This window comes from Ambystoma mexicanum, chromosome 10 (genome assembly GCF_040938575.1).
Source record: "Ambystoma mexicanum isolate Mex_15411 chromosome 10, UKY_AmexF1_1, whole genome shotgun sequence".
NCBI classification, from domain to species: Eukaryota; Metazoa; Chordata; class Amphibia; order Caudata; family Ambystomatidae; genus Ambystoma; species Ambystoma mexicanum.
In genome coordinates, this window is record NC_090932.1 from 969,027,810 (window position 1) to 969,044,815 (window position 17,006).

Consider the following 17,006-nt stretch of genomic DNA (forward strand, 5'->3'; position numbering starts at 1 on the left):
AGTGTTTAGCGGCACCGCAGCCTTTTACGGCGCCCTTAAACACTTAGCGCCAGGGTTGTAATGAGGTCCAATGTGTCTTGTCCCACCAACCAGCATCCCTGAATTCTGATCCTAGAAATGCCGGAAGGGGCTCTGGTGCCAAAATGAAGAGCATCGTAGACAGTGGTCACCCTTGTTTTGTACCCCTCTGTACATTCCACGTTCCCGATATGTGCTTCCTTGTTTTCACCTTTGCGGTTGGGTCTGTGTAAATTAGTTTGACCCACCTAAGAAACGTTTACCATACACGAAGATAAAGATACATATGGGGAGAAGAAGGGAGCAGAAAGCTGCAATGAAGTGGAGACTAGAAAATTATCAGAGAAAGGCAAAGTGTGAGTATTAATAGATTCAAGTGAGTCAATGTCAGAAGAGGGAAAGATCAGATGAAAACCTCCAACCTTAGAATGGCTAAGAGGAGAAGGAAGCAGATGGAGATTATAGGTGAAGGTACAAATTAAAGGACTAGATTGAAAATCAGGCTGAGAAGAGTGGATGTTAAAATGACCAACAGCAATAAAGGTAGAATCTGAGGAGAACATGATGAAAGAAGAGAATCAAAGAAGGAACCAACAGGGCTTTGCGGATTATAAATGATCAAAATTGAAAGAGGGGCAGGAGAGGACAAAGAAATCAAATGGGATTCAAAAGATAAAAAAGGTGAAGAAATGGGAGACAGTAATCCATTGTGAATGAAAAGTAGGAAAGTCCTGCCTCCTTGACGACGGAGCCTAGGAGAATGCGAGAAAGATAAATATTGAGAAGTAAGAGCAGCAATAAATGAGGCTATAGAGGAGATGTTCTTGCATTGTTGGACACTGGGCTTAGTGACCATTCTGTGAACCTTGTCTAATTGAAATAAGGCTGAATTTATGATCATGTAGGACATTTAAAGTGTAGCTGTACTATTTTGTAGTGTAGTGTGGTGTGGGCTGGTGCGGATTTGTATGACAGTGAAATGGGAGTTTTCGTTTCCTTTTTTCACCCCACTCTTCTACTTCTACTTCCTTTTCAAATTATGGCATTACGCCATTCTCTTACCTGTCCAGCTTCGAGGGGTCTTGAATTTACAGCTCATTTATTCACATGATACTTCCTGACCACCCCATTATTTGGGCTGAAAAACTGCTTTGTAGCTATTTCTCGGAACTCTGGTGTTTTATCTTTTTTATATATTTTTTACTGTAGCATATTGTCTGTGGAAAAACTATGGCGGTTTTTACAGGGTTATATTTTTGCAAGACAAAGTTCCTGAAAGAATATTTTGATTAGTTGCCAGTTTTTTTTTTTTTCTGGGTGCCTTAATGTGTTTGTTTTGAGTTGGTCTCTCATAGGGATGTGTACTCATGTTTGCATTTGCAAACAGGACAAAGGATAACCCTATGCTAAGAGGGCGTGGTATGCACTCCGTGAGGTGTCCTTCACCACTAGTTGGTTTCAGGCTTTGTATAAGCTCTGCGGTCCCGACTACATATCTACCCTTTGCATGGCCTGATGTGACAGTGGATCGTTGATGTTGGTTTATTTTGCTTCTATAGCGCCTAAGTCCAAGGAGCTTAACAAAAACTAATGAGATGATACAAATAATGGTATGACAAAACCAATAACCAAGATATAATAGAAAGAAGAAACACATAAGAGAATTAAAATAAATCAGAAGGAAACATTAGTTTCTACATCTAAAGACCACTAACAATTTGGAGAGAGGCCAATCCTATAAAGGTCTAAGCAGCGACTGTCCACAACAGGATATTGGCTCATTTTTCTCTGTGTGCTACTGTTTTTCATTTTAACTTTATTGCTCACGTCTGCTTTTCAGATCCGTCCTGCGTCATGTAATAACATGCTGCATGCAGATAAAGCACACCAGCCAGCAAATAAAAGGCATAGCTTGCATTGGGGATTCTAGGAACGATTGCCAATAGAAATGATACTTTTCTGGTCCTTCAAGGCAGGAAAATGGGCAGAGGGGTGGGAGGGCAATAGTCTCTGCTGTAGTCATAGTGTGCAGGAGGCGCCATCAGCACCTCTACCTAGATGTCCTAAGGGGGTGAGTGCACAACGGTGTGTAAAGATGGTTTTGATCTCTGTGTTTGACTTCACCATGAAGGGGTTGGTGCGCCGCCTTCTCCTTAGTTCACTGCCATTCAGTCTGTTTCTTGCCTCATTCCTGAATAGGGATTCTTTTGATTCTTTTCACGTGCGTGTTCTAGATCCCGCTTGGACCCTTCTTTCCCAGGAATGCTAATATGTGCCCTTGCGCGTCTTCCAAGGGCCCAGATTGTGTGATTATGGAGGCATTTAGCATAATGTTCGTGATACTTGTTGTGCCACAATGCCGTTGGATTAAGAGGAGCATTTTCTCCCTTTCCCTGTTAACTCTCCTTTGTTTAGTGAAGGAATCTAGTATGTTTTAATGTTTAAGATTTGATTCAGAGACCAATGACAATTGATGAAATGACATATGCGTCAAATGTGTGTAATGTTTTTTCAATGTTCGATTACTATGTCTTTTGTGACCGTTTGAATCCTAAATCAAATCACAATAAAATAGAAAATGTGTATAGCCCATCAGTTCAGTCTTCATTTTTTTTTATAGGACCATTGCCAACTTTTCAGTGAACGGGTTTCCCTTTCATGACATGCCAGGTTTCCTTGGCCATAGTTGTAGTTGAATGTAGGCATTGCTTTTATTTGCATAGACGTTTGACGCATTTTCCTGAGCAGACTAGCTAGCTGGAACTCCATGAGGCTTATTCTCCATTACAGGACTTAGGGTGCTGAACCAGAGGTTTTTACTGGGAGTGTTTGGACACTTTATTGAATGATAGGACAAGTGCGTTGTGTTGTTGCATCAATTATGTAAGGACTTTGTTAAAACTGTTCAGGCTGCAGTTTTCCAGGTTTCCAGGGACATATTTATTTCCCAATGTCCCTCTGAACTTAGTGATGCCAAAGCAAACGCCAAAGAGCCCTTTGGGGTAGGATCTATTGCAGTGGTTAGCACTGGCCTTTTCCTTTTTCAGTGTGCCGAAGGTCTATTGCAGTGGTTAGCACTGGCCTTTTCCTTTTTGAGTGAGCCGAAGGTCTATTGCAGTGATCAGCACTGGCCTTTTCCTTTTTCAGTGAGCCGAAGGTCTGTTGCAGTGGTCAGCACTGGCCTTTTCCTTTTTCAGTGAGCCGAAGGTCTATTGCAGTGGTCAGCACTGGCCTTTTCCTTTTTCAGTGAGCCGAAGGTCTATTGCAGTGATTAGCACTGGCCTTTTCCTTTTTCAGTGAGCCGAAGGTCTATTGCAGTGGTTAGCACTGGCCTTTTCCTTTTTCAGTGAGCCGAAGGTCTATTGCAGTGGTTAGCACTGGCCTTTTCCTTTTTCAGTGAGCCGAATGTCTATTGCAGTGATTAGCACTGGCCTTTTCCTTTTTCAGTGACCGCATACTTGAGTACGCAAGTGCTTCAGTGGTCTTTAGAGGTGTCCTGTTATCGCACCGTGCAGTTTAAGTTCCCCGGCAAGTGGGGCATCTAACCAATACATTTTACTCGGCAGGGTTGTCTCAGATGACATTTGCATGCATATGAATGAGTGTTTGTGCATCCCTACATGACTTCAACCTGCCCCCTTGCTTTTAATGGACTGTACATAAGAACACATGCGTATTTCTCCCCTCCCTGCACCCTCTCTGGGTGCATGCTATTCGCCTCCCTCACATAAATCAAGACTTGCATCAAATCTCTTTCCCCTGCCCCCACCCCCCCCCCCCCTCCTCCTACAACAATTCTGAACATGCTGTTGCTGCGTCTCTGAACTCGTCGGTGTTCCTTCAAGTTGTTAACACTTCCCTGCTTGCCACTCGGCATTGGCCTCAGCTTTCTGTTGTGCTGCAGCAGCAGCATTGCAGGGCTCCAGTTGGTGGCCTTCATCCCAGACGATGGCTTTCCTCTAACCCCCTAGCAGCTACCCAAGTGAAATGTAATATCAGATGAGTCTTACTTGCCCTTGGCTTCTGCTTCCGTTTTGGTAGCCTGTTAGGCGTCAGGGACTGAAAATGAAAGTCCATGGCATTGAATTCCATTTTGTGATCAGGCACCGCCAAGGTGTGTTGTCCTTATCTGCTTGAATTAAGACATAGGTGGACAATAAGTGGTGTTCCATGCTAATGGGCAAAGGTAAAACGGGAGATAACACCTGTTTTGAATATACTATTTCCCTAAATGCATCTATCTTCTCATTTCTCAACAGGGAAAAAGAACAAGTTACGGGTTTACTACCTTTCATGGCTAAGGAACCGAATATTGCACAACGACCCAGAAGTAGAAAAAAAGCAAGGCTGGATTACAGTTGGTGACTTGGAAGGTTGTGTACACTATAAAGTTGGTAAGTGCTGCAAATTATACAGTCCAAAGCATTGTATGTAGGACTGCCTAAAACACTGTCCCCACGCACAGGAGCCACAAGGGAAATACTCGGCGCTTTCCCCAGAAAGATGCTAATATTGCATGCGAGTCTACTGAAGCAATTTGAGCCAATGGACTTTCATGTGCAGAAGTGGGATGGGACAATTCAATCAAGGAAGAAAGGCCACAATCAAAATAGCGTATTGTGCCAAAGTTTAAGATTGTTACAGAGAAAGTTGGATTGGGATAAAGGGCAATTAAGGGCGGGACACATTTCAGGATAGTCATACATTCTGTCAGGGCAACAAATTCAGGATGACAAGGTGTGCAAAATCCACTGGGTAAGAACTAGCTGTGTGAAAGTAGAGAAGCACTGGACATCCTGATGGCCTGCATTTTGTTGCAGTTTTGGGAAAGTTTGTTGATTGTAAAATGTAGATTAGGATTGCAGGAGCCGTTGGCCTGAGGTTTGGCATGGTCAGGGTCTGTAAGATTGAAATGGGAAACGTCAGGAGTCTGCCAGTTTAGGATACAGGCCCTTCAAAATTTGAACTTGTGAATTTATTTGTGTCCCTCGTCATGCCCTTTCATTCCATTAGCCACATATACCTGTCACACACGTGGCTCGTTATAGGCCAGACAGAGATTCACTGATCTATCTATCCAGTACATGGTTATGTGCGTTCTTCCAGCCCATTGCTGGCAAATCTGCCTGGCTACTGCATATCCCCAAAACAGATAAGAGGTGTATCAGCCACTTGTACTTCCTGAAAGTTGGCAAATACTCCCAAAATATAAATGGGGAGGGAGAACACTCCCAACAGAACGTAGGAAAAAGACATGTAAAATCTTGCGCCCCTGCTTTCATCCTCAAAGCTTCATGATAGTTTGGACCAGTAGTACGCATAGTACCACAGGAAGAAACGACTATTTTAATTTTAATTTCCTGAATGTAAGCAGAAAACATGTATCTTTTAATGTGCATGAATAACTAGATGCAAAAAACAATATTACAAAAACATTTCTGTTTTTCAGTTAAAAACATATTTTTACTCGCTTATAAAATACTCTCATTGGGAATTGTACTTAAATTATGTACTCCCTAAAAAATTATTTTACTCCCAACTTTAAAAAATAGGGAGTCAAATACTCCTGCTTCCAAATCTTATCTTGGGGACTGCCCCCACACATCTTATTTGTGCTGGGCTTCTGATCTGAAACCTCTTGTGGGACGTCAGGGAATGAAAGGTTTAAGACGGGTAGATCATGAACCTGAATTCTGGACATAAGGAGGGTGGAATCAGTGAGTCACTTGCAAAACGTTTTTCAGATAAAAGGCCTCAACAGTGGTGAGGGCATGGTGTGAGAGTCGGTTTTGTGAGGCTGATAACTTTCAAATCAACAGTCAGCAACTGTATGGAAATGAGGATAAACAGATTTGTATTCTATACATTGTAAGTCGCAGCAACTTTTACTCCTGAGCACGGGTGAACAAAGGCAATTTTGGGGCAGTATCAAACTACAGCTGGCTACTAACCAATTCCCCCATTTCCTGCTCCTCCAACATAACCAACGCCACTATACACAACCAGGGGCAAAACGCACTACACAAGGACACACCAAAACTAATTTAATCCTCGCACTCAACCAACTGTCAGACTCTGGAAATGACCTTAGAGGTAACATACCCTTGCACATAGTTCATAAATCCATCGATGCTGCAAAATTGCAAACCAACACAAAACAATCAAACACCTAACAGTCACCTGTGGCTCTGAATTATGGACACAACTAACCAGTGCACACAACTGCAACCTCACCGCACCTCGTATGACCCACACAGCCAACACAAATGCTAACACACATCCAAGGCACTGAGTCCTACCCATGAGCAGGGCCTCACAAACCAACACACACACACACACACACACACACAAGGCAACTCACACAGACGCCAGTTCATCCTGGTTTTGAACCTATCCTATCAATCTACCCTCAATACACAACCCGCTCTCTTCTCTTCCAGAGCCACGCGAGTTCCTGTAGACGGCCCTAGGGTGGTAGTGGTGCGCTGTATAAATCATCATAAGACAATATAACATACTAGAATTGATGTGACACCTATGCACTTACTGCTCCCAGTAGATCCCAAGGAAAGGCCATGTGAGTGAAAAACAGTGGTGTGTAATGCAAACCCCACCTCGTTTGTTTGTTTCTAACTTCCTTCAGAGGGTTTCAAGGTGTGGTACTAGCAATGTAGGTGTGACCTTCTATGAGAAGCCACTTCACAGAGCCATCACAGTGCTCTCTCGCCTGAGTGAAATGGATGACCCCTGTGTTGACGGGACAGGCCAAACAAATTCCAGGGCAGTGAGGGCTGGGCTGTGCTGTGGACACTAAACTATTTCACATCCCAGATGTGTAATACACGTGTTTTCCTACTGTTTCACTGACTCAGTGCTTCCATTCTATGAGAATGAGGACAGATGCCAGAGGAGAGCCTCTGCAACCTAGAAAAGAAACTTACCTTTCTGCCACCCATTCCCCAACTACCACGTGAACAGGCTAAAGAAAGACATAGGACAATGCCCTCAGCAGCTTTGTGTGTTCAATATAGACTCAACCAGTTGGTAATCGAGGGTTCGGGCCTGTGTACCGCCTGCCAAACACTGGAAAACCCTCAATGATCGCACATCCTACTCCAGCTCTCTCTATTACATGTTTTCTTGAAAAACGCTGGTTGGTCTACCTGTTGCCAGTGTTTTGCTTTGGTTGCTGTTGTTTGTAGGCGAGTACCTCCCGCTCACCTATTTTCTGCTTACTGCCTCCCTGTTCCAAATCTCACCTGAGCTCTCTCCACTTCTGTTTCCCCTCTCTCCCACACGCACACTTACTTGGCCTCTGGTCCCATCTCTGCCACCAAATTTTCTTCCTGGTGGCGATCTTCTGCCAGCATAATACGAGTAGAGGTTTCTGTGTTTACTTTCGTGTCTGATACTAAGAATTGTTGCAGAAAGTTATTATGCATGCATGAGTGCCCATTCTACAGTTCACTGGGTTGATTCAGTACCTTTTGATAGTGATGCAGCAAAGAAAGCGACACCTAAATTAGTCTTACATTCATGGCACACAAGACAGTTACAAAGTGGATATGGTACTGAAGTATGTTTCCTTTTCTAATGTGCTTTTATTACTTTCATAAATGGGACTTAGTGTTAGAGTTACTAAAACAATACAGACATCTAAATTATATACATACCGGCATAGCTGCAAATAGTCACAGCAGCACTTGCAACATGTGACAATGGAAAATGAGGCCCTTTTGTGCAGCCATAACAGACATTGTTTACATTCCTCACAAGCTCAGACTGGCATTTTGGGCAAAGCCCGAGATGATCATCCTCTGCTACCAACTTGTTAGGTAGGACTCTCAGGAATGCCAGAGTGATGCTGGGGGTCAACGGACTCGGAGGGCCTAACGCCCTCCCCAGAATAAACTGAGGACTCAGTCTGACGGCAAGCACAAACTGTGGTTTATTGCAAATAAAATCAACAGAGATCAGTACACGAACACAGCAAGAGTCGGGTACAGCTTGAGGTTCCATGGCACGCAGGCCGGTTTCCTTGCATTGTTATGGCATCACCTGGGCCCTTCCCCTAGAATCCTATCACCATAGGGGAATGGCCACTGAGAGTCTCTACCACCTATAGTAGACCCTATAGGTGTTATTGTACTCATCCTCGCATTTCAGGTGGATGGCCTGTCCCATCCCCAAGAACTATTACATTGTTGCAGAGTAGTGGGCTTACCATTGGTTCATACCCTTTGTCATCCACCCCTGGAATAGTAAACTGTGATTGGTTAGAGCTCTGCCCCGGGCCTGGTTCTTGATTGAGTTCTCAGCTCGATGTACACCTCTTCAAGGTGATGTGAATGGTTGTGCCTTTATTTTAACTTGTGTGCACAACCTTGCCTTATGAGAATATTCTCCTTCGGTAGCAACCCTTGTTGCTATCTGCTTCTGGTTGGCTGAGACCGGCTCCTATTTCTCACCATGGATTACTGTCCATTGTCTTGCTTGGCTGCACCACGTGTTTAGAGACCACAAATTTAAGCTCTGCAGCTCACAATTATGAGGATTTATTCTGTTTCTATGCAGCTTGTCCCTTGTCGTCTGGGGATTGGAATGTGTCTTCATATCTCAGACCTTGGCTGTGGGCCAGTTTCACGCATCTTGCTCTCTGTGCAGCCTTAGTCAGCTCTGTTCGTCTCTTGCTAAGTGTCTTGAGGCCTGCTGTAATTTCCCTGAATCTTATAATGTGGTTTCTACATTGTCCTTGTTATGCTACATTCCCTATGGGTTAGCTATACTTGGTTTGATCCGGTTCCATATATACTCCTGTATGTCCACATGAACATTAGCTTCATCAGCAAACTTGCTCAGGATCTCTTATGCCTTGCGGTTCTGCATTAGGCGAATGACAAAATAATATAAGCATTGACAGTATGTATGTGTAACTTCTTAACTTTGGGTGGCCCCTAAATTTGGGATTGGTCACTTGTATAAATGTTAATGTTCACTCCATTGAATAAACTGGGGAAGCAAATGGAAAATTAACTTTACCAAAAATGCATCTAGGTGTTTGATTTTTCACCATAAGCACTGTTGAGTTCCCATTTGGGAATTCCTTATAATTAAAAAAGTTGGATGCAATTTCCACAACTTTAGACACATTATATTCCCTTCTGTTACCTACTATAGTAATGAGTCTCATAAAACCTACCAGAAATGCTCTATAATGTCAGAGGTAGGTTGGATCCCAATCAGATTAGACAAATCTCACTTTCTAAAGGTTATGTCATTTTGGGAAACTAACCAAAATACGATGCCAGCAAAGGTGGTAAAACGGGCACAACTGCTTTTTAAAAGCATGTCTGTATTTTAAATTCCACATGGTGCACACTTCGGGATCCTTCTATTAAACCCAGATATGTGAAAAAGATGTTGGTGCATTTATAAATATTAATTGTATTTCAAATGTGCAAATATTCGGGCAATATCTTTTTTGCAAATTTCCCTCCATTGGTTTCAATGAATCCCTGCCATGTCTGCCTATGTTTTGGTATCATGGGTGCTTTTTATGAGAGTAAGGTGGCCTTTTTAGCCTCACTAACTTCCTCAACTGATCTGTTCTACTGTACTGCTTCCTCCAATGGATTCCACATCTAGGTTATCCCTATTTCAGTGCAGCTGTTCTTTGGAAACTTTTCTGCCACCAGGGGGCACAGCGTGGTTCTGTCCGACACCTCTATGCATCCTTCGCCGGACATGTCGCGGCTAGTAAATATTGAGGTGCTGTACCCTTGACCGCAGTTCCTTTTTTTCCACACAGTTTGCTTATCGAAACACATTTTGCCAATACACATATTTTTCTACAACACAGCGACTCAGTTGAAAGCCCTGTGCATTCAAACCATGTGGATTGCAGATGACAGATTTCAGTTCTGGATCCTCACCAGTCTACTGCTTGGGAGATGGTCACGGCAACCAGGATTGCTGGATCTGCCAGCCAATGCATACGCTGGGCGTCTGGGAAACGGCTGCAAAGCTCTTCACTTTTGTCTGCAGGGCGAGAAGTGTGGATTCATGGTCTCATTCGAGGTTGTGCGATGAGGAGCGCCGTTCCGAAGATCGACAGACCCCGCGCAAAAAGGAGGAAAAGAAAGACAAGAAACATCAGAAGAGGGCACTAGTCAGTCACAGATGCAATATCTATTTACAGGAAACTGGTACGCCTCCCTTAGCGTTTAGCACAACACTGTGCACCCACTATTCACTTGTACTAGAGCTTACCACATTGTGAACACAAACCTGGAGAGAAAAACATAGAATATCACATTTTTATTTTATCAATTACATAATAAAAAATATTTTTTGAGAAAACGTATAAAAAGATCAAAAAGTTCCACGCTATGACTGGGGGGGTGGGAGTCGGGGGAGGGGGGGCTCGTATATAGTGACTTGACTTAAGACACAACACTAAAAATATATGGACTAGTAGTCTCTATTACAGCCTCACTACACATAGGCTCTGATCGAAGCTCTACATCAATTCTGTTTTCAAGTACAGATACACTTGCTAATTTTCTTATTTTATCTGTGGGAACAACAAAACCCCAAAACGACAGGTTTTGTTCTGGTCAGCACGTGTTTCGGCCCTTTACTTTCAATATACTTTTTTCGCACGTGCTCACATCGTTGGTTTGTAGGGCCATCGTCAGGACATAAACGTCGTTCTATACCACGATCAGTCTGTAGAGAGCCCCATACATCGCATATCCTATAATACAATGACAAAATTAAAAATGTAGCTCTACATTATGTTTTTACTAGATGGTAACTTAATTACTGTGCCAAAAAGTGAAAAGTGGGCTCACCTGGCCTTGCGGTGCAGGCCATGTTGGTATAAACAAATCTCAGACACAGCGGGTCAACCTTATTCCGCAAGGCTTCTCCTCCTAAAAAAGGCAATCAAACAAAAATAAATATTGTATTGTCTCTTTTAAATACAACTAATGTCAGGCAATGTTGTTAGCACAATGTCATACTGGTACTGACCTGCCTAAACTGTTGTTTGATTCGACTGGCATATCACATAAGAAGAAAAATGTTCTTGCCAAGTGCATTAGGATGCATTGCACACCCTATAAGATAACGAAAAGCCATAAGACAACAATGGTATAGTCCCACAGTTCCACAATTAATACAGCTTTTAAGACAGCCACAATTAAACACAATGGTCACTGAAATGTATCATGTCGTCTACTGTATAGAAACACAACAAAAGGCTGCCCAAGATAGTGTTACACAGTTTTGATACAAAGAAGTTGTCACTTCTGCAGAATGAGGGTCTCGCCAAGCATATGATCTCACACGCAGACATTTCAACGGATGACCCCGCCCCACCTGAGCAAATTAATTCGAAATGTATTCTACTTTTGTGTTAAATATTCATAGTTTGGGTTGGCACATGGCACTTAACTCTGGAAATATGTAAGAACGTTTAAGGATGGCTTTAGCCCCACAATAGCACTAAGGGAATAACTGATACAGACCAAAGGGGTAGATATCCCTCAGCATGCTGACTTTTCCCTGTGTTCTCTTTAACCTTTATCACTGACCTCATGTTGACAACCTTCAGTATGTCTACTAATTATAATGCAAAGGACAAAGTCGTTGGAAAAGCTCACTGTTGTATAGCTTTCATGTTATTCTTTAGTTTAGGTTCAGGCATATTATTACATATCCTGGGATGGCATTGTAGATAGACAAGGTATCCATCAGTCAATCTGCAAATATCTCCTTTTCTTGTCAGTGTTTATTATAAGATCACTCGCTGTGCTTCCACATCCTGCACCAGGTTTGTTTATTCATTTTAACTGCATCCGCCATTTCCATTCCCCACCCATCCTATGTCACCAGCATTTGAACATGGCCAGGGCACAATGGTTGTTACAAGTCCTGATTTCCTCTGCAGGATATTGCCTGTGGTTTAACTGGTTTACCCTGAAGAAACTATATTGCAGGCTATTGAAGTAAGGCCGGCTGCTTTAATGGCTGGCAGTAAACGAAGGTTTGGCATTGTCTCTGTAAAAAGCGAAGACTGATTGAGCGCAAGTGCTTTATTTATACGTTGAAAATTGCAATAAGCGTCTGGATCCCAAGAGTTATGACTTGATAAGCTACAAGCCACATACCTGATTTTTCCAGAAAGGGTTGTGTGCAGGTTCTTTCATTCAAACTGCACTCGCCTGTGTAATGTCATTACAGTTAGCAGTAAACATGGCTGACATTGACCACCCTAGTATCGCAAATGCATAATGCATTGGGAAATACACAATCTGCCTCTGGAATATTTTTGAGTGAGGGGAAATCGGCTAGCCGCATGAAAAATTCTGTCTGGCACATGCACAAATGTGTGGCGGTCAGGGGCCAGAATCTCTTGAGTGCTCAAATTGGTTGAAATCCGGCTAATCACAGTGTAGGGAGCATCTTAGTCTGTTGGAATCTTTGCTCACACATACAAACATATTCCGTATATTCTCTTTTTTTAAATTAAAAGATTTTTATTATAGCAGTAATCACCCCACCTTCCCTCCCAAGCGTGCTTCACGGGAGTTTTAATAGCAATGTATTTGTTTGAAAAAACGGGTCACGGCTAGTGGTCAACCCGTTGTTTCAAACAAATACCCTGCAAATGTGGCCACCATAAAAATGTAAGAGGGCCCCCCTTCAATTTCCATGGTGGCAAGGGAGCTTGTGAGGCGTGGTGGCGCTGCAAAACAGACAGGTAAGTGGGAGCCAGTGAGACGACAGGGGAGAAGATGGTTGGCGGAGAGGGGAGCGGACGGGGAAGTAATGAGGAAAGGGGGGGAAGATGGCAGGTGGGTGTGATCAGCGTGCTGCTTGCACTGAACCTGGCCTAACAACTTTAGATTCAGCCATGGTTTGGAGCAACCTGATTAGCTGCTGCACCCACCCATGTGCTAATAAACGCAATTTTACAATACAACATCTGCAGGGCTATATCAACCAATAAGTACGGAAACATGGCTGATTACCCAATTTGAGAGGTCAGAAATGTGAGGCGGACAACTTGATGAAAGTTTTCAACACCACCTTTATATTTAATCAGAAAGGTTAGATAAATGCCTTACTATGCCTACCCTGACGAGGATTTTCGTTCCTAAAATAAACTAAAGGAAAACATTCTAACACAAAAAGGTTCTCCCCCTCACACTCGTATAGACACCAAATAAATAAGGAATTATATGGCAGTTTAACAACAACAAACAAAACAATATATGTCACATTACAATAGTTGTTTCTTCTGGTAACCTGGGAACCTAAATGTTCAAAACGATAAGAAAATCCTGTATAATAATAAAGCGTTTCTGCTTCAGTTCTTTTCCTAATTCAACGTGACAACGCAATGTTCCAACTTGGATTCCAAGGATAGTTCACAATTGTTTAACAACACTTTACTCTGTCTACTTGTAGTAAAGGTCTTGAGACAGCTTCTTGTCATAAACAATGAATAGTTTGTAACTTTGTGAATTTTAAGCAAATGTGTTTATTAGGATGTTTTAGCAACACTTCAACTTCAGTACTACTTTATCAAAACAGATGTCCATTAAGCACATCTCAACACTTCATTTGTTTGAAAACAAATGTTATTGTCAAAATCTTTTGGCACCACTTCAACGTCATGTGTCTTATCCCACCACAGTACTTAATGAGCTTTTACCTGGCTTACTCTCATGCCATGTTTACCACGAGTACAACAATGGTTACCAATGCTTTTGGTCCGGTATACTCTCCTGCCAGCCAAGATAAACCACTGCAGTTCACTGTACTGGTATACTCTCCTGCCTGCACACAACCAATTGGCACAAAGTTTCAAGACCTGGTAAATTCCCTTGCCAGGCCCAACTACTACCTCCAAGTACTTCTGTGGAATGGGGCCAATTTCAAAAGGTGGTAACAGTCTTCTGCTTCACAATTTTATATTTGGAATTCCCTTCAGGAGAGACAAGAATTACACTGCTGCTGTTTGTCACACCTAAGTGTTTGCCACACGCAAGACAGGCTAAGCTTCCTTCCTCCTGAACCTCATGTACCAGAAGGGCAGCCCTCCTGCCAATCGTGTTCCACCTTTCTATGTTTAACCAAATGCTGATTACAACTCTTCCTCTTCTTCACACTCCTTTGGCTTTGGCAATGTGGGTTTAAGACATTCTCTACATCGGGGCAATCTTCCTCATACCCGGTTATGTTCATATATCTGCCCATGACTTAGGCAACCTGGGGTTTTTGAAAAGTGCCTAATGTATTTCCTGTTTGGCAATGTTGGTTTGGGTTCCCTTCTTTATATACTGCCCCTTTGTGTGGTTGGTTGTTCTTATCACCCACTACATACCAATCGCCTCCTTCAGATGGAATCTTTGGGATTTCTGTCTGCCAACTGCTTTTGTTTATATCAGCTTGGTGTTTGTTAAAGTCAGTGAAAATGTTCACATTGGGTTGCTATTCAATAATGGGTTTCGGTTCATGCAACAAGTAACCACAGACTGCTCCGGGGTCACAACTTGACGGTGTACTCACTGGTACAGTGCATGTCTGTGTACTTTGCTACTCCCATGCCATCTCGTTCACTTCTCCGACACGGCCCATCTACTTCTCCTGCACGGCCTCCCGCGTCTGAGCCAGCGCGACTTCCCCAGCATTCTAGTGCTCACCTGCCATGACTGAATGCTGCATGTTGAGAAAAGTTGCAAGCAGATGCACTTTCCGTTGCCCCGCCTCTGCAGCTGGAGTCTCCCCAGCGTCTCAGTGCTCGCCTGCCACCACTGAACGCTATTCGTTGGGGAAAGTCAGAAACAGGTGTTCTTTCCGCTGTGTGACCTCTGCAGCTGAAATCTCTAAATCACACACCTCTCTCAGGACCAGGATCAGCTTCTCTCGCTGCTCTGATGCAGCCATCTTGGGTCATCCACAATTTCGTCAGCTGCTTTGTGGAGAATGTAAAACTCCTCCACCCACTACTGCTACCACTTCTCTCCTGCTGCTTCAGCCCTTCGACTACTTCCACTTGGATCTCGATCTGGATCTTGTTCTTAATATCGTGCCTAAACCCGAGGGGGCCTTTTACGTTTCTCAGCCACATTCAGGCCTCCAGTTTGTACTCCCTCTGCTTGGGAGCATACCAACATATCAACAGTAAGTCACTACTGGTCTTAACAGTGAAGCAAGCACAAATTGAGTCAGTGCTTCAAAGTTCATTAATCTCAAGCCACGTAGGGTATAAATCTCGTTGAGAAGAAAAAAGGGCCCACAAACAAGGTTCTAAATTCATCACTGTAATATTCTTGGTGCTGAGCCACATCTCCTCTCCTTGCTGGCAGACAATTGCCTATTTCTTGCTTTTCACCTTTGAATTTGAGTTTTACCTCAAAGGTTTTAAAGAGAAGGAAGATATTTTAGACTATGTAAAATTAAGGTGGCATCAGTAAAACCTATTTTACTCCATTCGAAGTATTTAAAAGGGCAAGGAACAATTTCAATCCTCTGCTAAGTGAACAAACATTTAGCAGACCACATAAAATTAGTTCTTTTGACAACACATATCCTTTGGGATGAAATTGTAAAACATTGAGGATTCTTTATAGATGGGTTAGGTTTTAAGTGTGCAAAGACTCTAATGAAATAGAATGAATTGATCAACATCTGAAATACTCTTATGAAGTCCAAATTAAATCGCATCTGATTGTCCGCTTCTGGTCACACTTAGTCGAAGGCACTTCTTCTGGAAAGGGACACACATTCTTAACATTCTTTTATTTCTGCAGGACATTTGGAAGAAAGGAATAATTGGGATTATTTCCGCTTGATTGCTTCATTTGTCAACATTTCAGAAATCAGTAACTAAGACCTCTACCTTTGTGGCCAATAGGATATGCAATTTAAGAATAGGGTTACCATTCCACCTATTTCACTAATAGATCAATTATTTTCAAAATAAATCACACTCACCTTTAACAATTCTGTTTCAGAACGTTCTTCTCCACTGTTAATATTCTCCTAAAGTATGTATACATCAAGTATAATCCATATCAATTTCTTATAATATTAATCATAAATTACATTCTCGTGGTCTTACCCAGAAAAAAGCCACTTTTGAAAATAGTCACTCCACAACTATATTTCTGATCACGCCACTTTCCAGTTATTCCATTCTCCAAAGTTACTACCAATCCACTAAGTAACCAAAAGAGAAAACACATAACTTAAAATCTAAATCCCTCAAACCATCACTCTATTTCACTCTAACCTCTCATGTATCTGCTTACCTTCCAAGAGTGTGCTCTTGTTCAACAACATTTCCCACCAAAAGTGATCAAACATACGTGTCCTGTAATATATATGGTCCAAAATAGCCGAATCGCGTATATTGTGACTTGATGTCCGCATGCTTGTGAAATCAATGTATGTAAACAGTCCCTAAATACCATCGTTTTCCCTAAAATCTATTAACTAATAACATGCATAGACTACTTCCATTTTATCCAAAGTTTCCTATCAGTTTAACCCTGTCAGACTATTCACATAATTTCGATATCTTCCAAAATAAGTCCCATTATGCTTGTACATCAGAAACACGCCCTTACACTCAAACATGTAAAAACAATACATAAAGAACATATACTGTTAGAATGATTTATCCAGGATGTATTAATATATTTAGATATCTCAACTGTGTCCAATACATCTAAACTATCCATCACCTTCAGCCCATTTAAATAAATAACTAACAATTACTGAATACCTCCCTGTGCATGTTCCATTCTACTCAAATTCAGAATTAACCAAGTTCTTCATCAGGCAACATGGTGATTCCACTACCTACCAACGTGGTGATCTACCCCCTTTAAAATTATCAATCCTATCATTCCTTAACGTACACATCATTAATCCATTTGCCCAAATCTAGTGCCACTTCAGACAAATCTTAG

At 42.3% G+C, this 17,006-nt stretch overlaps 1 protein-coding gene across 12 annotated transcripts in view; it reads left to right on the forward strand.

Moving 5' to 3' along the window:
- The window catches only part of TNIK (TRAF2 and NCK interacting kinase), a 1,364,982-nt gene that overhangs the window by 1,268,275 nt on the left and 79,701 nt on the right, over positions 1-17,006 (forward strand). For all 12 annotated transcript variants that reach the window (XM_069618746.1, XM_069618750.1, XM_069618745.1 and 9 more), the window contains one exon: positions 4,278-4,412. In XM_069618746.1, coding sequence (XP_069474847.1) covers positions 4,278-4,412 — 135 coding nt within the window. The remainder of the gene's footprint in view (positions 1-4,277; positions 4,413-17,006) is intronic.